Here is a 22,480-nt window from a genome sequence, read left to right on the forward strand (position 1 = left end):
GCAGGCACTCAGCGCTATGAGTTTTCCTCTTAGCACAGCTTTCATTGTGTCCCATAAGTTTGAGTATGTTGTATCTTCATTTTCATTAAATTCTAAAAAGTTTTTAATTTCTTTCTTTATTTCTTCCTTGACCAGGTTATCACTGAGTAGAGCATTGTTCAATTTCCAAGTATATGTGGGCATTCTTCCCTTACTGTTATTGAAGACCAGTTTTAGGCCGTGGTGGTCCGATAGCAGGCATGGGATTATTTCTATCTTTCTGTACCTGTTGAGGCCCGTTTTTTGACCAATTATATGGTCAATTTTGGAGAAAGTACCATGAGGAGCTGAGAAGAAGGTATATCCTTTTGCTTTAGGATAGAATGTTCTATAAATATCCGTTAAGTCCATTTGGCTCATGACTTCTCTTAGTCTGTCTACATCACTGTTTAATTTCTGTTTCCATGATCTGTCCATTGATGAGAGTGGGGTGTTGAAATCTCCCACTATTATTGTGTGAGGTGCAATGTGTGTTTTGAGCTTTAGTAAGGTTTCTTTTACGTATGTAGGTGCCCTTGTATTTGGGGCATAGATATTTAGGATTGAGAGTTCATCTTGGTTGATTTTTCCTTTGATGAATATGAAGTGTCCTTCCTTATCTTTTTTGATGACTTTTAGTTGGAAATTGATTTTATTTGATATTAGAATGGCTACTCCAGCTTGCTTCTTCTGACCATTTGCTTGGAAAGTTGTTTTCCAGCCTTTCACTCTGAGGTAGTGTCTGTCTTTGTCTCTGAGGTGTGTTTCCTGTAGGCAGCAGAATGCAGGGTCCTCGTTGCGTATCCAGTTTGTTAATCTATGTCTTTTTATTGGGGAGTTGAGGCCATTGATATTGAGAGATATTAAGGAATAGTGATTATTGTTTCCCTTTATATTCATATGTGGATGTGAGGTTATGTTTGTGTGCTTTCATTCTCTTTGTTTTGTTGCCAAGACGATTAGTTTCTTGCTTCTTCTAGGGTATAGCTTGCCTCCTTATGTTGGGCTTTACCATTTATTTTCCTTTGTAGTGCTGGATTTGTAGAAAGATATTTTGTAAATTTGGTTTTGTCATGGAATATCTTGGTTTCTCCATCAATGTTAATTGAGAGTTTTGCTGGATACAGTAACCTGGGCTGGCATTTGTGTTCTCTTAGGGTCTGTATGACATCAGTCCAGGATCTTCTGGCCTTCATAGTTTCTGGCGAGAAGTCTGGTGTGATTCTGATAGGTCTCCCTTTATATGTTACTTGACCTTTTTCCCTTACTGCTTTTAATATTCTTTCTTTATTTTGTGCGTTTGGTGTTTTGACAATTATGTGACGGGAGGTGTTTCTTTTCTGGTCCAATCTATTTGGAGTTCTGTAGGCTTCTTGTATGTCTATGGGTATCTCTTTTTTTAGGTTAGGGAAATTTTCTTCTATGATTTTGTTGAAGATATTTACTGGTCCTTTGAGCTGGGTGTCTTCACTCTCTTCTATACCTATTATCCTTAGGTTTGATCTTCTCATTGAGTCCTGGATTTCCTGTATGTTTTGGACCAGTAGCTTTTTCCGCTTTACATTATCTTTGACAGTTGAGTCAATGATTTCTATGGAATCTTCTGCTCCTGAGATTCTCTCTTCCATCTCTTGTATTCTGTTGGTGAAGCTTGTATCTACAGCTCCTTGTCTCTTCTTTTGGTTTTCTATATCCAGGGTTGTTTCCATGTGTTCTTTCTTGATTGCTTCTATTTCCATTTTTAATTCCTTCAACTGTTTGATTGTGTTTTCCTGGAATTCTTTCAGGGATTTTTGTGATTCCTCTCTGTAGGCTTTTACTTGTTTATTAATGTTTTCCTGTGCTTCCCTAAGTGTGTTCATGTCTTTCTTGAAGTCCTCCAGCATCATGATCAAATATGATTTTGAAACTAGATCTTGCTTTTCTGGTGTGTTTGGATATTCCATGTTTGTTTTGGTGGGAGAATTGGGTTCCGATGATGGCATGTAGTCTTGGTTTCTGTTGCTTGGGTTCCTGTGCTTGCCTCTCGCCATCAGATTATCTCTAGTGTTACTTTGTTCTGCTATTTCTGACAGTGGCTAGACTGTCCTATAAGCCTGTGTGTCAGGAGTGCTGTAGACCTGTTTTCCTCTCTTTCAGTCAGTTATGGGGACAGAGTGTTCTGCTTTCGGGCGTGTAGTTTTTCCTCTCTACAGGTCTTCAGCTGTTCCTGTGGGCCTGTGTCTTGAGTTCACCAGGCAGCTTTCTTGCAGCAGAAAATTTGGTCTTACCTGTGGTCCCGAGGCTCATGTTTGCTCGTGGGGTGCTGCCCAGGGGCTCTCTGCAGCGGCAGCAACCAGGAAGACCTGTGCCGCCCCTTCCGGGAACTTCAGTGCACCAGGGTTCCAGATGGTCTTTGGCTTTTTCCTCTGGCGTCCGAGATGTGTGTGCAGGGAGCAGTCTCTTCTGGTTTCCCAGGCTTGTCTGCCTCTCTGAAGGTTTAGCTCTCCCTTCCACGGGATTTGGGTGCAGAGAACTGTTTATCCAGTCTGTTTCCTTCAGGGTCCGGCGGTGTCTCTGGCAGGGGTCCTGCCGCTCCCCCACGGGAGCCCAGAGGCCTTATACAGTTTCCTCTTGGGCCAGGGATGTGGGCAGGGGTGAGCATTGTTGGTGGTCTCTTCCGCTCTGCAGCCTCAGGAGTGCCCACCTGACCAGGCGGTTGGGTCTCTCTCTCACCGGGTCTGGGAGCAGAGAGCTGCTGCGGGCCGGGATCCGCGGGTGTGGGACTTCCGGTAAACACAGCTAAATATTAGTTTTTACTACCACAATCTAATAGTCACTGGCCTTAGTTATTGAGATATGTGCAAAAGGATGTAAGAAATAATTGTTATCTTGACACAATTTTTGATCATTTCTGTCAAATAATGAATAAATCGTGTGACTCTTATTTTTTCTATGGAATACAAATTAAAAATGTTAGTATTTTTGTTTCTAAAAGAAAATATTTTTGCATGATCACCAGTGAAATAGTGAATAATTCAAATGATCTGCTGTCATGTGAAATAGTTATACAATTTAAACAAATAGATGTGAATATATTCCTGTCCATTGCTTATGCTAGTTTCTTAATATTTACTCACTTGCTAATTTTCCTAAGGTTCTTAAGTGATGCTTGATTAGCTAATAAGAGAATAAAATCAATAAATAATGAACACACTCTATGGTAAGCTTAGAAAGAAGTTTAAGAAAAAAATTCAACAAATGTACAGTTTATTATAAACATCATCTTTACATAAATTTCTCATAAAGTCTACTCATAAAAATGACTCTAAAGGGAAAATATGAGTATTATCAAAGCAATGAAGTTTTCATTAAGTAAAAAAAAAAATCACATTAAATAGCTGAGTTAAGCTTTGCTTATTAGATACTAAATTAATACCAATTTATATTTAGCTGATGATTTTTTTCAATCCAAGAGTGACTAGTACTTTGCAGCAAACATTTACATTTCAGCAGTCATAAGCAATAAAAGAGCTGATTTTCTCATATCTATTTAATGCACTAATTGCTAGTGAGAAAGCCCTCGCTTAGTCGCAACTGTACATGCAAATGAGTTTTATGGAATTATAAAGAAAGCAGGCAGCAAGGAAACAGACTAAAATTGAGCAAAAATAGCACAATTGATTTGTGTTTTTCTACAACATTGCAGGTGTTGTCAAAGTGGATTATGGAGATGTGTCAGTGAGAAAAACACTAAGGGAAAATCTGAAGTGTAAGCCTTTTTCTTGGTACCTAGAAAACATCTATCCGGACTCCCAGATCCCAAGACGTTATTACTCACTTGGTGAGGTATGAATTATTTATTTTCCTTAAGTTATAAATATATTTTGCAAATGGAGCAATTTCTAAGGAGCTCAATATTTTTTGTGTAATGAATAAAATACTATAAGGGTTTTAAATAGATCTATTTTAAATGATTTCTCATTTTTTTCAAGGACTGTGAAGGTCTTCAAAGCGGGAAACTGTAATTTATTGGAAAGTTTAGGACTGTACAAACATTATTTTATTGTTTCTTTACCAACAGACAGCAGTGTTTTGGCAACATGAACTTATTTTCTTAAATTTTGTCTGTGAACTCCAAATAGTTTTTACTTCTGAGTATTATAACCATTATTATTTTCTGGATTGAGTGCAAAATCGAGATTTAAAACATAGCAAACTACTTAAGTTAGGTAGCCACAAATTTTGTTAACAATAAAATATCTTTGAATAATAAAATATATTTTCCAAACCAAATCTACGATTGAAACATTTGTCGTCAGTTTTACTTTATAGATTACTTCAAATGTCTGGGTCAGTAGATATGGATGAATCCCCTCAGCTGCTCCAAGAGTCAATCAGTAAAACACAATAAGTATTAATAAGTTTTTAAAAGATTGCTCATAATAGAAAAAGTAAAATACATAAATTGTATCTTAGTATATAAAATGTACTTGATATTCATACATCTGTACCATTTTTTCCAAGATACTTACATCACTTAATGTACAAGAACAGATTCATGATTATACATATACAAATATAATACTCAACTGCTCAAAATATGAATTATTTCTCTTATGACATATGCATCCTATTGGTTGCTTCACATTTACTACCGAACTAATTTCTGATTAAAAACTAGTTCAATATTTTCAATTATAAAAAGCATTTGACCACCATAATACAATTAATTAAGGAAATAATATTTAATAAATAGGAGTTTACATTTTAATAATTTGTAGAGCATAATAGTAAAACATATTAGCTAATCAGGTTCAATTTAGTATCACCCACCTGTATGGGAAGGAAACAACAAAAGAAATTGGTTGAATGGACCTGAGTCATTTTTAATGACTAATTTGAAATGCCTTTCCAATGTTTTATTGGCCAAATGTCTATCCTTTCTTCATTGTCAGTGCAGTTCTTTGAACGGACTTTAAGTTTCCATGTTTTTAATCTGAATTGTGTAATGAAAAGTCTTAAATATAGTAACACTGACAGTTTTAAGGGAGTGTGGCCTAAGTCACTGATTCCACTTTGATTTTGTTTATATGGCTAGAATATTGTAGCTGTTTTTTTCTAATATATAATATATGCACATTACCATTGAGTTCACAGAGGTTTATATTCAGAGTGCATTGGAATGCATTTTAAACGAGAACACTCCTCTCACACTATGATAATCCATTAATAATCTCTAATAAAATGTTTAATATTCCTATCTCTTTATTGAAAAATCTCATTGATCATGAATCCCAACCTACCTTATAGAAGAGTAGTGTTTCTCTTCTTGATATGAAGTACTATTTCCAGTTACTCAGTAGCACATGAGAAAAAATTACTGCCCTCCTTTTAATTAAGTGGGTGGAAACAATCAAAGAGGGAAACTTTGGGAAACTCACTAGTACCAGCAGATTACTGAAAAAACTTGAACTTTATCAACGAACAGATCTAGAAATTTACAATCACAATGAAAAAGTAATTTTAAGCTTTGTGCATATCCAGGAAGTCAAATTGACTTCATTTTAAATTGAAATTTATTGCAGGCAAATTCCTTTTGATAATGTGCTAATTTTGAGTCATATGTCTTCTGTAGTAAGTCAGGTATGTGGAAAAATAGTCCTCAAAATGTGCACACTTATTGGTTTGGTTTCTTTCTAACATACATTGAATAGGTAGTATAGTGTATGGGGGGAAATCCCAAGACCTCAAGGCAATCAAATAGGGCTCATATCAAGTCCCATAGTATCATGTGAGTGGTATGGCCTTAGCAAATACCTAAGCTAGATTGGCTGCTACAGAGCCTGGGAAGACAGAGTAGTAGAACTGATTTTTTATGATGTAATATTGTATTGGTCTGGTCTTGATGGTTTCCAATAATTTTACTATTTCTACATGGCAATACTTCATTAATCTGGGATTTGTATTTGTGCTTTAGTTAATGTAAGAATGTGTGTGATTGGCCTAAAGGTCACTTAGCATGTTAAATATTGAAGCCTGGATTCAAGTAAAGTTTAAAGTCTAGCACTATGACTAATGCTTCTGTTAAGTCATGAAATAAAATAATGGCATTACATTCATTGAAATATTTTTATTACATAAAACCCAAGACTTGTTATGCTAAGAATGCAAAGTTAAATGAAAAACAGACAAACAAAAAAATCCCTTACTCATAGCCATTCTACTGAAATTGGGAGTGGATACAGGAGTGCCAAGAGGCAAACATAAGAAAAAAAGGAGGAAATCAAAGTGCCCTGTGTGAACTACATAATGTGGTATGGTCTTATTCAAACACCAAGTAAGTTTAAAGTTTTGAGCTTCCTGGGATGTTAGTATACTATAGCTTTCTACCTTAAGAGGAAACTCTAAAGAAATCCAACACATCTGTGTCCATGGAAACAGAAAGGCAAATTCACCAAACTCTCCTCATTCCACTTTGCTTAGCTATGTATACATCATGTAAGAAAGGCATCTGGAGAATGTATTAGTGTTTAACTGCTAATGGGCAACAGTCACGATGTGGGGCTCTTTCTTTTGCCCCACTACTTGCCATGTTTTTCATCTTGAAAGAATGGACTTTCTCTCTAATAGAATTTGAGGGTTGTGCCAGATCTAGAAGCTACTTATTATCAAATTATTTTCTAATCTAATTGTGGACTTCTCCTTTAGTGTCTAGTCACTTTATCTATTTAAGATGTTGCATAGTCCTTTAATTCCAGTTTTCTAAAAAGTCTATATATGCAATATTGTTCTAAGTTGATAAAAGGAAACATTTCTCCATCAGATTGTCTTTATTGCTTTCTTCATTGTGTTTGCTGATGTATAGACTCATGGCAATCAGTTTCTCTATTTTTATATATATTAGCAAAGGTATGAACGCCAGGAAAGTTATTCATGTCAGATATATTACTGTCTAATGTTTACATCGTACTCAGATAATTGAAATATTACTTTCCCCAACCCACAAATTATCTAAAATTGGCAATCAGAAGTTAAAAGCTGTGCAATTGCTTTGACTCAAACCTTTAAGTATCTTAATGAAGCATGTGCCTTTTCGGCTCAGTAAGCAGATCATAATGGACTAAGAAGGTTGAGCCCTTTGCAGCATTAAATTCTCTCTTAAGTAGACCCTTCGCTTATGTAGATTTAACGTGACAGATTCAAATATTCCAAATATAAAGATTAATTCAGATGCAAGATTGAAATAAATAACCTTCTGAAATAGAATGTTGGTCCAATTTTTTTGAGCTTTCAGAGGTTACCATTCTGTATGTATTGTGAGCTATTTGGAACAAAGGACTATCAGAGGACAAGCAGATGAAAGGAGGATTTCTGAAGCCAAGTAACTTAACCCTTGGTACTTAAAATTTCCATTTGCATGCTGCCTAGACATATTTTGACATTGGTCTGTGCACTTTGTATTGTGCTGTTGACCTCAGCATTTCCTTTTCCTCTTAGATCCTTTAACCACATCACCAGTTAATGACCTTATATGCACAGTATTTTATTTCTTAAATATTTCTGTAGAGCAAACTTCAATAGACAAAAATAGACATCTGTAAAGCTGCTAGGGTGTGCGGATTATGGATACAACCAGTTACTAATAAGTGTAGACGCTAAAATACTTAAAGGCTTACCATCCTAGGTAATCAGATTTATTTATAGATTCACAATGTTCTTGACCCTTTAAAGAGGATAACGAAGTAAAAATAAGTCTCTTTCTAGGTCAGAAATGTGGGCATTCTCTATTCATGCTTTAATTCCAGTATCTTGGGAACCCAGCAGCTGATTTTCATCCAGAATAAATGAGTATATACATCTGTAGGTGAAAAAAATCTTATTTTTATAATTTTAGAGTGGAATTGAGTTTGATTTTGTTACTTAAGTAGATACTGATACAAATTGGTGCTATGAACTGTAAGTATATGCAGCTTGGCATCTGAGCAAAGTGTGTTTGGACTTGCTAACTACACAAACTACTTTTACTTTGTGATTCACTCAAGTTTAGAAGTATATATTATAATTATTTTATATACAATGAAGTTATTATATAAGAAAATGTAGAGTCAGTATTGATATTTTATGTGTTAAGTAATGATAACCAATTAAAATACAAATGTATTGGTGTGATTAGTATTTTCTAAGGACCTTGTTCAATCCTAAATGATTTTAACCTTCCCTTCTACAATGGAGTTTTTTTTAATGTAAAGATTGATTGGTGGCATGAGGACAATCCCACTATTTTTAGATTGGAATAACTCTGCTCTTGGCAATCCAGCCAAGGGAATAAAGCTAATTACTGCTAAGAGGGCTTCTGGGGAGCAGAAAAAGCTGTGTAATGGCTTGCTGATTTCCAGCATCAACAACAAAGTATAAAAACAATACCCTTTTTTTATATCTTTAAGAATTATTTCCAAATAATAAAAATAATATGTAAACAAAGAAACCAAAAAGCAGACAACCATTTAATATTAGAAATGCCTTGGTCGTATGCCATCTCACAGGATAGAAAGTAAAAGAGTTTCTAGACTTCCAAATTCCTATTGTGCTCCGGTTACTTTGATGTAGGTCATAGAACACGCACCTGAAGGATAATTTTTTATTGTTGTTATTTTATTTATTTACATCTAAATATTTCCCTTCCACAGACCCTCTATCCTTTGCCTTGCCTCTATGAGGGTGCTCTCTCACCCACCCACCCCTTCGCACCTCACCACCCTAGCATCCCTCTACACTGAAGCATCAAGCCTCCACAAGAACAAGTGCCTCCCCTCCATTGATGACATATAAAGCAATCCTCTGCTACGTAAGGAGCTGGACCCATGGGTCACACACATGATGGTTCTTAAAGGATAAAACCCTTTACTGGTTGATTGCCAATTCTCAAGACTTTTATCAGTGGCAGGTCAGGAACTTGCCCACTTTTTCACAATGATATCCTTTTATTTTATTTTATTTTTCTTCGATATTTTATGTATTTACATTTTAAATGTTATCCCCATTTCCCCCTTCTCCCATGACCCCTCCCAGTGCTTCTATGAGGATGCTCCCATTCCCACCCACCCACTCCAACCTCATCCTCCTGGCATTACCCTACAATATGGAAAGGAGCAGGTACTTAACTGTGATACCAAATTGTTCTTAGTTTTCTGATTTTAAAATCACATACACAATAGTAGGTCTAGTAGGTCAGAGGCTACTTTACACTATGTAGGTCCTAGTGATAGAAGTTAGGTCTTCAGGTTTAAAGGCAAATGACACTTACCTGCTGAGCCATCTTACTGACCCTGCTTCTAGTCTACAGAACTGGATTCCAAACTGTGTTTCCAGATTTGACTTATAGTTATGGCCATTTGTTGACTCTGATCTACAGTATCTCTTTTCTTACATGTTCTTTCTATGCCTCCTTTATAACAATCACTTATCTGAAACCTGGGTCTAGCAGTTTCTAGCTTCAAAATAATAATTCTATTCATTACCTGTGAAAACTACTTAACATTAGTTCAATGGTTGCCATTTCATTGGCATAATGGGAGATAAATCTTGATTTTTCAATTTCATTGGATTTAAATTGCCCAGAAGATTAATGAATCACATCTCTGGGTTTGTCTATAAATTTAATTTCTACAGACAGTAGGTAGAAAAGAACACCTTTCCTAAATGTGGACTGCAGCAGCCACATTCTTGGGCATAGAAGATGAAATGAAAAAGAGAGGGGAGGAAGCAAGTGGTGTAAGCACTCTCTCTACTTCCTGGCTGCCATGTTTGAGTGGCTCTGTTCATCCACACCTGCCTCACCATGATGGAATAAAATCTCTGAAGCCATTTATGAAAATCACCTTTTCACCATTATGTTACTTTGTTTAGGTATTTTTGATAAAATGACAAAGGGAAAAGGGAATAAAATGAACATAATGGCTAAGACATCACACATAAATAAATATTTTTATTATAGATGAGGTGGAGCTGGCTGAATAAGCTAATTTGAAGGTTAAGCCTCAGCTTGTGTAAGTGTGCACAGATTGTAGAGAGATTTGACACTGTGTACATTAATCAAAGCTCATTATGACAAGTTTTCTAAACCTCCCATCCATCCATGCTATTTCTATTATCCCGTCTTTAGTATCCAGGCTACTTGACAGACTCAACTTCAATTCAGATACAATAACCATTCTGTGCTACATTCTAAAGGACAAGTGGCATGACTTGCACATAAATTAAGAAGCCACAAGCATGGTTGCATCTTCAAAAATAGGACAGACTTCTACTAATAAAAATAGATCTATTCTGGGATGCTTTGGGCATGATATCATTCAACTAAAACAAAAGGACCACCAGGACACAGACTGAAAAAACAACAAAAAAATAAAAGGAAAGAAAAGCAAAACCAAGAAAACAGAATGTGACTTTGACACATCAATATCACATAAATGAGCTATTGAGAGGGACTCACTGACTACATGATGGGAGGTGCCACATTCAGCACTGACATGACAATGACACTTTTGCAGAAGAACAGAAGGAAGGAAGGAGAGGTCAAATAGACACTTGGATATGACAATTCCTAAGTTCTGTAGTTGCTGATGAGAAATTGTTTTCAGCTGGTTTAGAATTAGTATCTGAACCAGGGAAGGGTGTTTTGCCTTTGCCCATAGGTGGAGTCTCCACTTTGTCTCTGAAATGTCTCGGCATCCTGTTTCCTGTGGATTCTTGAAACTTACTTACTTTAAGAAGCCCCCCCATTTAAGAAAAACCAAAGAATAAAATCACCATCTAGAGATAAGGTCAAAGTGGAAAAATAAAAAATTTAAGATCAACAAAACAAAACAAAAAATTAAATGATTAAAAATACAGTATAGGCCTTTTAATAAATAATCTTTAAAAGTAGATAGAAGACAATTGTCAATGTGAAGTAGAAAATAGCACCTGATCAACCCTCCCACTTAAAAGTTGAAGAAAATGGGATTCATGCAAAGAAAAAAGGAATCAGCACTAAAGGACCATAGAAATTGTATAATATATATCAGTATAGATAATACAGATATATTGAAATTTCATATACAAACTAATCATTAAAAACAAACTAAAATATAAGGTAAATGTCATGAACTGTAATCTAGAAAAGAAAAGTACATTTCAAATTTAGCAAAGCTCTAAGATGCATCATTTACATATAGGAAACTATCAGAAATTAAAAAGAAAATATTCACGGAAATAATTACTTAACAATTGAAACATAATCCATAGTCTTGGCAGAACAACCCATTTTAACTTTAAAAGAAGGAAAAAAGAGAAAATGACAGACAGATGCCCCCTGAAGTTACAGAATATCATAATAATTGATTAGTAACTGTGGCCGTAGAAGAGTAAGCTAGGAGAAGGCCGTGCATTATTTCGTGTTGGACTAATCCTGAGTTCTCAGTAAATGCATGCACAGTAAAATCTCACTTTGGTTGCTGATAGTGTGTTAGAAACAGGACAGGGAGCCAGAACAGAAGTGTTCAGCCTCCTGGCATAATCTCAAAAAGAGCAGTGGGTTTTAGAGGAAGTGGGGATCAGGATGTAAATTTTGATAACCTTCACCCACCAGAAGAACTTCCAAGTAGCTTGAATATGACCTAGGAAGTAAAATATACATCACAAAATATCCCAAGTTGGGTCCCTACAAGTGGACAAAAATGCCCTTATTTACGAGAACAATATCCTAAATTCATGTATGTTTCACCCTTAGTGGTATTTGTGCTTGAAAACCAAGTTGGTGAATCCAAAGTACTTAGTTGGCAACCTGGCTTTGAAAATCACCAGTGATAATTTGGTTTGGCCCACCTTAATTTTTACAAGAATATATTTTCCCGAATATCAATTTGTTTTTACTTATTTAAAGTCTAATGAATCTTTTGTTTCTAAAAATCTTCATATTTCTAATTTAAATATGTTTTACACTGTTACTTTTCTCAATATAAATTCAATTTTTAGGAATGTCTCCTTGAGTTATACTCAATAATGCTATTTAGAATACAACATGATTCATTAATTTCCTATTTCTTTTCCTTCCTCTAACCCCATTATGACACTCTCATATCGATGGCCTCTTTATCTTTGGCTATTAAGATTACATACTTGTGCATAGCATATACATATAACATAGTGAGTCTGTTTAGGATGGCTTATGTGTATATGACTTCAGGGCTAATCATTTTGTATTGAATAACTAATAAGGAGACTCATCCTTGGAAGAGAATAATTATCTTTCTCCCAAGAGATATTTTAATCTTTTGACATACTGTGAATATATTTTTATCACTTTCTGTTGTTCTTAAATGTAAGTTGTATAGTAGAAGAAATTATGTTTATTTATGTAATATCTTACCCAAGAAGTGATTGATTTAAGATGTTGACTCATAATGCTTTAGATTTAATCAGTGAATTTATAAAGAAGACAAAGAACTGAAATCAAATATATATGTTATAGATGGTAAACCAGTAATATATTGTTTCTAATGATAATATATTTTGTCATTCTTTTTTATTATAAAAATAATGTTGTCATTCATTCACAAATAAAAACATCTCATACCTAAAGAAGACATTCAAATGCTTGTCCAGTCCCAAACTTGGAGGCGTTTTCAAATTTTATACCTACTTTTTCAGAATCTAATATCAGGTGCCTATTTAATGCCCTTTTAAAATGCTAGTATCAGGTTTTGCACTGAGAAAATTTTGCTTTGAGGTTTTTATTATCAGGGATGCAAAACCTTACAAATGACTTAACATATAACACTAACTTTTACCTAGCATTTATTCAAGCACCATGAGTCTTGTAGAGATCTACAGTTTTTAATAAGGTAACAGGATATATGATAATATGACTCAACCATATAGTGCATGATTTATTCCGCTATATTAACTGCACACAGACGTATTTGCTAGTCATTCTAAAAAATATTACCTTCATCATTATTGTGTATGTGTTAGTTTTCTTAATTATTTTTTTTCTTACTCACTTTACATCCCTCTTACTGCCCTTCTCCTGACCACCCCTTTCCACAATCCCTCCCATCCCCTTCTCTTATGAATGGGTGGAGTCTGACCTGGTTTATCTTCCCACCCTGGCACATTAAGTCACCATGAGCGGAGGCATATTTTCTCCCAATGAGGGCAGAACATATCCCACATGCAGGCAACAGCTTTTGGGATAGCCACTTCTCCAGTTGTTCAGGGCCCACATGATCAAGCTGCACATTTACTACGTATGTGTTATTCTTAAAAAAGATTAGTAAAATACTTGCAAAATAGAAACATTGACTGATACATATCTGTCTTCCTATAAATTATATCCATTATGCCGAATTTTACTAATTTTCAAAAAGGAAGAGATTTGTATCCAATCAATAATAACCTCATAGAAATACAGTATCAAGGTAATTTCACAGAATACAATTTCACAGAATACAATAAAAATATGTATTTTTAGTATGGAACAGAGGTACAGAATTCCCAGAAGCAGGATAAATAATTCCAAATAGATGCTTGGGTATTGAATAAAGAAAATTATTTTAAACACATCATTTAGTAGAGGTATCCCTCTGCCTGATTCTTTTTATAACAGCTTATGCTTATTTTAGACATTTTAGCAACTTTAAACCTAGGAAATATCTTTTAAGTTTCATTAAGCCCAAATGTGTACTAACGTTTTGTTAATTGTGGATCAAATGCCAATATTTGGTTATAAACCAGTAACTTATGTATGTACTTGGAAACTTAATCTTACTTTTGAGGATTTTTCACTGTGATATGACACTTAGATTATAACTCTTTTTATAGTGTCAAACACTTTCTTTAAGTTTTGCATTAAGAATCAAAGAAAATGTACAAATGTGTCTTAGTCACAGAACCAATATAATTACATTTATTATGAGCAATATAGAACATATCTAAATATATAAACTCAAATACAAACTCAATTCATTTTTTACATATGATTCTATAAGACTTCAGTAAATGATAAATTATCTGATAACTTATTCAAAATACCCCAATGTTTAAAATTCTTTATAGCATAGAGCATTTTCCTCACTACTTGATTAGATGTTAATTTCAAAGTCAACATTGATTCAACTCAAGCTTCTTAGAGTTTAGAAATAAATTTCACTAGTCATAAATAGAAAAAGAGAAAGCAACAGTTAAAACATGTTTCTGCATCAATTTTCTTACAAATTTATATTATTTAGTTAACAGTCTGTTATTCATGAGCATCAGAATGAGTTTAAGCTTAACTATTTGGATTTGTTTGACTCTATTTTTGTGTGTGTTCCTTTTAGATACGAAATGTTGAAACCAATCAATGCCTAGACAACATGGGCCGCAAAGAAAATGAAAAAGTGGGTATCTTCAACTGCCATGGCATGGGAGGTAACCAGGTACACAGCCTTTTGTTGTCAGCTCCTTTCTTGGGGGTGGGAGATGAGGAATGCTGCTCCAACCATCAATGTATGTCCTGCTTTACATGCCAATAATAAATTAACAGGTAGGCATCCAATCAATAAAATATTATTCTTATCTCATTGTTTGAACTATCTGAAAATAGCAATACAGTATTAAATAAAACAGCCGAAACTGTTTCTACATGAATCTACATTTAATAAGAACAGTCAATATAACATCTCCTCTTATCATGATACAAAAATGCCTGTACTTTGTTCTGCTATTAACTGGATAAAAAAATGTTTCTAGCATGGAAATATTTCCCAGTGGTGATTATTCTGTACTTTTGTTAATTTATGTTTGTGTAAGGCTTTCTAAGAGTATTTGAGTTTCGATAAATTTTGAACTATAAGAGTCAGTGTTAGCAGATAAAATTCTAGGATGAATTTCCTGAGAGGCAGTCCAATTAATTATCAAAAACATGCCAGAGCACAGAGAGGAATCTTGTGTTCTTCTTGAACCACAAAAAGTTTCTCTCAGAGGGACACCAAGAGTCCACTTGTCTGTGAGTCACTGAACTGTAGCTGTAACACTGCATGGCCACTCTAGGAAAGAACATTTGTAATTTCTGGGAACTGTGAGCACACTGCTGAGTTTGAGACAGCAGATCATCAGTAAGCAAGCTGTCCACAGTAGCCGATGGGGACAACAGCAGAAATTTTCATGTCAGTGGTAAATAATATAAATATGCAAGTAATATTTTATGGGCAGGGTGAATTGAGATTTCAATTCTGTCCAGTTTCTATCAACATCCTGTACCATGATAACATGTTAATGTTGGTTGTTACTATAAATCAAGAACAAAATGAACCCAGTTGAATTTGTGATGATGCTTCACAAAGAGTATGCATGATACAATGAAAAATGAGAAAAGAAATTGTCCCCTAAAAACCAAAATGTCAAAATATAAATTAATGTGTTTTAAAGTTTCAGTTCTAGTAAGAAGACATTCAAAATCACTTATAAATTATTTCATTTGAGAAAAGGAGTTATTGAAAATAATATAAAAACAATTTAGGGGAAAATGCCAGTTTTAAAACTACAAAATCTCCCATTATTCTACCATTTCTATATCATAACATAAATGAGGACTGTACAGATATAATTATTTCAGGAGTTTTTAATATACAAAGCAGCCAATATAAACAGCTAAATGTTTGATTGTAATTACAACATGAACAAAATTATTTTGCTTCATTCTTTTCAAAAGATTTATGATTCACAATCTAAGTAGGAATGTTGCACATAGAATGCCCAGTTCACTCTCACCTGCTGACATTATCTTGATCATTATTCCTAAGTGTCTTCTCCTATATCTCCCTTTACTGTCTAAAGTGAAAGTGAGTTGGTACTAAATAATCAAATGTGATCAGCCCTAAAAATCTAAAAATGTTATATATAGACCAGGATGGTCATGTTCATGTATTTAGGAATATATGTCAATCTTTTGTGTGTGTATATAGACACATGTAAGTGCAATCCACACATAAATATTTATAATAACATTAAAGGGAAAAATAGACAATAATTTGAAAGAGAGCAAGGAAAGATATATGAGAAAGTTTGCTAGGAGGAATCAGAAAACAGAAATTTGTAATTATAATCTCAAAAGTAATTTAAAATTTTAAAAAACATAACATCACTTAGAGGCCTATGATGAAAGCAAGAAAAAAATACCCTGCATCCTTTATTACTGTCCAGTTAACTGTAACCTATTTTTTATTCTAAAAAGCTAAATAGTATAAAAAAGTAAAACCATAGATAAAATTCTGTTATGGTGATATTGCTTTGTGGAAAGTCAGTATTTTTAAGATATTTAATAGTGATATGTTAAAATTGTTGTAAAATTATTTAAAAAAAAAACTGTGTTTTACCTCAACTAGGTCCTGCACCGTAATACCCCAAGATATCTGATAGATAGCATAATTTGACTGAGAAGTCAACAAAGCCTCTCATCTGTGTTGATCCATCCCATATCACACTGCCGATGGCCTCTCTCTGAGCCTGGCAACAATCTCTCGACCTATCCAGTTCCCAAGGCAGGTTGCCACCATGCCAGAAATAGGCATCCCAATTCCGTGGCAGCCTAGTGTCTTCGGCCGCTACATACTTTCTTAAACTTAAATTGCCACATGAAAGAACACACAACACAATAACCTCTGATCCAATTGGTAAGATATAATTGCTCACCTAAACATATAAAGCCCTGTACACATCCATCCCTTAAGAACATTCAAAACAACCTGTAAAGGTATAGAGTGGAATCTTAACATCAGCCTCCATATACTCTCCGCGGCTTCTCCTGCTTTCCAGTTCCAGTCCCCTCCTCTTCCTAAAATTTTTCTCCCACCCATCCTTCCTTCTCGTCCAATGACAGGCCTCGTTCTATCCTGTACCTGCTTTTACCTGTATGACATCCTACATAAAATTATTTGCCTCTTTACTTTAAGTACATCTTTTAAGATTTTATTCTGAGTCACCCATTCTGTGTTGATGTTTTATTCTTTTATGCTTTATGTTTCATTGAACCAATGTCAATTTTATAGTTGTTTATTTATGAGTTTTTACAAGTAGGCCTCAGCCCATAGAAATATTTACACTTCTCATCCTGCTATTGCACAAAAGTTATAACAAACCCTCATATTTTTACTTCATATATATTTCGATGCGTTTTGCCTATTGGTTTGCTTTTAAGAGGTTTCAGGCTAGCCTTGAGCTTCTTATACTGCTAAGGCTGGCCTTGAAATCCTGGTCTTCCACCCTACATCTTTTATGTGTTGGATTACAGGCGTGAACTACATGGCCAAGTTAACTTATCTGCATTATAAATCAAGACAATTGCTTCTTGGTAAGCATATATTAGCTAAAACTCTTTTCTTTAAAATTTTTGATAGTTGAGCTTACTTTAAATTAATTTTAACTTAGCATACCAAATAATGGGACTTGCTATGATATTTTTAATTATTTGCCTATTAACTATCATACTTTATGTCCCTAGCCCTCTCACAACCCTCTTCTACTCTGACTGGTTCCATTCCTCCTCCTAAATTATGCCTCTTTTTGTCTTCCACTGTAATTTTCTGTTCCCTCTTTCCCTCTCCTTTTATAATTTTTTCCACTCTTAATACACACTGCTCTATATTTTTGGCTTCCACCTGCACACACTTATAAGGTATGTATACCTTGAACCACATAGGGGAGAAAAATTCCAGTATATGACATTATGAGTTTGAATTATTTTGCTTCTTATAATGACCTTCAACACTATGTTCCTTCAAAAAACATAATTTTGTTTTTATTACAAATAAATAAAAATTCCATTGTACATATGTACCATACCATTAATTTTTTGGTGGACAGCTTTCTGGTTCTATATCTTACTTATTGTGAATAAATAATGACCCCACAACCCCACACCCACCACCAGGTCTCCCCATTCCTGGGTGCTTTTCAGGTATCAGAGATTCCTCTGTTGGAGATTCTTTGTTTAGCTATATACCTCATTTTTATTTGGCTTGTTCAGTTTGATTGATGGTATTCCTAGCCTTATAAAAGCTTTTCAGTTCCATGAGATCCTATTTATTATTGATCCTAGTGACTGAAGAATTGGTATTCTTTTGAAGATTTTGCCTCTTGTGACAATGAGTTCAATGAAGTTCTCCAATTAATCTTCTGTTAGATTGAGAGTGTCCTATTTTATGTTGATGATGTTGATCCATTTGGACTTGAGTTTTGTGCAGGGTGATAGACTTGGGTCTATTTGCATACTTCTACAGGACATGGAGAAATACGGTTGAATCTTTTCTTTTTCCCTTGGATGATTTTGGCTTCTTTGTCAAATATCAAGTGTCCATAGGGGTGTGTGTGTGTGTGTGTGTGTGCATGTGTCTGTGTTTTTTATTCTAATTGAATGACAAACATGTTTGTTTCTTTACCATGAAATTTGTATTGCTATTGCTTTGATGTACAGCTTGAAATCATGAATGGTGATACTTCTAAAAAGTTCTTTTATTTTAGAGGATTGCTTTAGCTATTCTGGGACTTTCCTTTTTATTTTTCCATATAAAGTTGAAAATTGCTCTTTCAAGATCTGTAATAAATGTGTTGGATTTTTTTTTTTTTGAGAATTGCTTGGAATCTCTTGATTACCTTTGGTAAAATGACCATTTTTAATATGTTAATCTTATCAGTCCATAAATATAGGAGATCTTTCCATCTTCTGTTATATTCATCAATTTCTTTCTTCAGTCACTTGATGTTCTTGTCATACAAGACATTCATTTGCTTAGTTTTAGTTCATCAAGATAATTTATATTATTTGTGTCTATTTTTTTTCTTTTTTCTTTTTTTTTTTTTTCGGGGCTGGGGACTGAACCCAGGACCTTGCGCTTCCTAGGCAAGCGCTCTACCACTGAGCCAAATCCCCAACCATTTCTGTCTATTGTAAAGGATGATATTTCTTCAATTTCTTTCTTAGCCAATATATCCTTTATATAAAGGGAAGTACAGATTTTCTTTAGTTGATTTTGTATCCAACCACTTTACATAGGGGTTTTTCAGCTATTGGATTTCTCTTATCAAATTTTCAGGGTCAATCATGTGAACTATCAAAGTATCTGCGAATATGATACTTTGACTTCTTTCTTTCCAATATATATTCTCTTGGTCAATTTTAGTTGTCTTATTATCCTAACTGGAACTTCAAGTACTATATTGAAGAAAGGGAGAGAGTGGGCAGCCATGTCTTGTACCTGATTTTAGAGGAATTGCTTTAAGTTTCTGTCCATTTAATTTGATATTATCTGTTGGTTTGCTATATATTGCCTTTATTGTGTTAAGCTATGAGTCTTGTATTCCTCATCCCTCTAAGACTTTTTTAAATTGGATATTTTTTATTTACATTTCAAATATTATCTCCTTTTCCCCACCCAACCACCCATCCCTTCCGACCTCCCCACCCTAACATTCCCCTACAGTGGGGGTTTGAGCCTTGGCAGGACCAATGGCACAGATATTCAGGATTGAGAGTTCATCTTGGTGAATTTTTCCTTTGATGAATATGAAATGTTTTCCTTATTTGGGGTTTTGACTATTATACAATAGGAGGAGTTTATTTTCTGGTCCAATCTATTTGGAGTTCTATAGGCTTCTTCTGTGTTTATGGGCATCACTTTCCTTAGGTTAGGGAAGTTTTCTTCTATAGTTCTGTGGAAGATATTTACTGGCCCTTTAAGTTCAGAGTATTGGCTCCAATCTATACCTATTGTCCTTAGGGTTGATCTTCTCATTGTGCCCTGGATTTCCTGGATGTTTTCAGTTAGGAGCTTTTTGCATTTTGCATTTTCTTTGACTATTTTGTCAATGTTTTCTAAGGTATCTTCTGTCCCTGAGATTCTCTCTTCTATCTCTTTTATTCTGTTGGTGATGCTTGCATCTATGACTCCTCATCTCTTTCTTACATTTTTTATCTCCAGGGTTGTCTCCCATTTTGATTTCGGTCTTCTTTCTATTTCCATTTTTTGTTCCTGGATAATTTTGTTCAATTCCTTCACCAGTTTGGTTGTATTATCCTGTAATTTTTTTTTTATCCTGTAATTCTTAAAGGGATTTTTTTGTGTTTCCTCTTTAAGGGCTTCTACTTGTTTACACGTGTAGTCCTGTATTTCTTTAAGGGAGTTTTTATGTCCTTATAAAATTCTTTGTCATCATCATGAAATTTAATTTTAAATCCATATTTTGCTTTTCCAGTGTATTGGGATATCCAGTATTTGCTTTGGTGGGAGAACTAGGCTCTGATGATGCCAACTAGTCTTGGTTTCTCTTGCTTAGTTTCCTGTGCTTGCCTCTAGCTGTCTGGTTGTCTCTGGTTTTAGCTGGTCTTTTATCTCTGAGAGTAGCTTGACCTTCCAGTAAGCCTGTGTATCAGCACTTCTAGAGACCTACTTTCTCCCACCAGGATATGGGTAGAGTGAGCTGGGTCACGGGGTCAGCTCCAGATGCAGAAAACTGGAAGGATTCTGCCCCAGATTACTCCTCGGTTCTTATGTCCAGTGTGCTCCAGGCAGGTTCCTCTTGGACCAGGAATGTGAACAGAATTCATGGTCTACTCTGTGCTCTCAGCATTGTCCACACTTCTGAGAGTCCTGCTGTCTCTCCAGGGGATCTTGATACAGAGAGATGAGGAAGCCTGTCAGCTCTGGGCTCAAGTGGAAACCAGAAGGATCCCATCTCAGACTGCTCCTGGGTTCCTGTGTCCTAAGGTCTCCAGGCCTTACCTCTGCTCTCAGGTGTGTCAGCACTCCTGGCGACTGTCTTACAGCTCTGTGTGTAGGCAGAGACCCGAAAGATTCTGTGGATGACTGCTCCTTGGTTCCTGTGTCCAGAGAGCTCCAGACAGGTTCTTCTTGGGTCAGGAATGTGAGCAGAAGTGAGTCTTCCCTGAGCTCTCAGGATTGTCCTCACCTCTGTGAGTCCAGTTCTCCCTCCCAAGGGATTTGGGTACAGATATCAGTGGAACCAAGTTGGCTCTGGGGGCAGGCAGAAATAGGAAGCGTTATAAGGCTTTTAATATGAAGGGATATTGGAATTGTCTAAGTATTATTCAACATCTAGTGAGATGGCCATTTGATTTCTTTTTCTTTTATTTGCTTTAAATGGTGAATTAACTTGATCGATTTTTGTATGTTGTACCATCCCTGCTTCAGTGGGATGAAGCCAACTTGATCAACTTGAATAGTGGTTTGTTGTTGTTTGTTTGTTCCAATTATTACTATTTTTTATGTTCCAGATTTTATTCCCCTCCTCCTGGTTCATCCAACAACTGTTTCACATCCCATAATTTTTCCCCAAACCCCTGTCTCCACGAGGACATCACCACTGCACTTACCCACTCACCCTACCCACCCCAACCAAACCTCTAAACTCTGGAATTAGAGAATCTAGAGATCCAGTCTCTTGAGGATTAGATGCATCTTCTCTAACTGAACCCAGACCCAGAAGTCCTCTGCTGTATATATGTTGGGGGAACCTCATATCTGCTGGCTTATGTAGCCTGGTTGGTGATCCAGTGTCTGAGAGACTCGGGGGTCCAGGTTAATTGAGACTATTGGTCCTCCTACAGGATTGCCCCACTCCTCAGCTTCTTACAGCTTTTCCCTAATTCAACCAGAGTGGTCAGCAGCTTCTGTTCATTGGTTGGGTGCACATGTCTACATCTGACTCTTTCAGCTGATGGTTGAGTGTTTCAGAGGACAGTCATGATAGGTTTCTTTTTGTGAGTGCTCCATGACCTTAGTAATGGTGTCAGGTCTTGGGGCCTCCCCTTGAGCTGGGTCCCACTTTGGACCTGTCTCTGGACCTTCTTTTCCTGAGGCTCCTCTCCATTTCTTTCAGATAGGAAGAATATTGGTCAGAGTTTTGATTGTGGCATAGCAACCTCATCCCTCACTAGATGCCCTGTCTTTCTGCTGAATGTGGCCTCTATAAGCTCCCTCTTCCCACTGTAGATCATTTCATCTAGGGTTCCCCCTTTGAGTTCTGAGTCTCCCACGTCCCTGGTCTCTGGCACATTCTGGAGGGTTCTCCCTCCCTCCTAGCTCCCAAGGTTGCCTGTTTTCATTCTTTCTGCTAACCCTTAGGGCTTCAGTCCTTTTACCCCACCCAATACCAGATCATGTTCCCCTCTCTCCCCGACCACTGTTCACTTTCCCTCCCAGAAACCTCCTCCCTCCCACCACCTTGTGGTTTCTTTCTCCAATTGGAACTGAGTTGTACTCATTTGGACCCTTCAACTTTTTGGCCTTTTGAGTTCTGTGAACTGTATCTTGGGTATTCCATACTTTTTTTCTTTTTTTGCTAATATACACATATTATTGAGTGGTCTCAGGTTTTGGATCTTTTCTTGGATTCAGTTTTTGAGTATTTTATTGAGTTTTTTATTGGATTATTTTCTTTATTT

General features: G+C 35.6%; 1 protein-coding gene across 3 annotated transcripts in view; it reads left to right on the top strand.

Annotated features, from left to right (window-relative positions):
- Window positions 1–22,480, top strand: part of Galnt13 (polypeptide N-acetylgalactosaminyltransferase 13) — a 666,951-nt gene that overhangs the window by 602,318 nt on the left and 42,153 nt on the right. For all 3 annotated transcript variants that reach the window (NM_001431575.1, NM_199106.3, NM_001431574.1), the window contains 2 exon segments: window positions 3,707–3,846; window positions 14,361–14,459. In NM_001431575.1, the coding sequence (NP_001418504.1) occupies window positions 3,707–3,846; window positions 14,361–14,459 (239 nt within the window).

Source organism: Rattus norvegicus, chromosome 3 (assembly GCF_021556685.1).
Source record: "Rattus norvegicus strain SHRSP/BbbUtx chromosome 3, alternate assembly SHRSP_T2T, whole genome shotgun sequence".
Taxonomy (NCBI): Eukaryota; Metazoa; Chordata; class Mammalia; order Rodentia; family Muridae; genus Rattus; species Rattus norvegicus.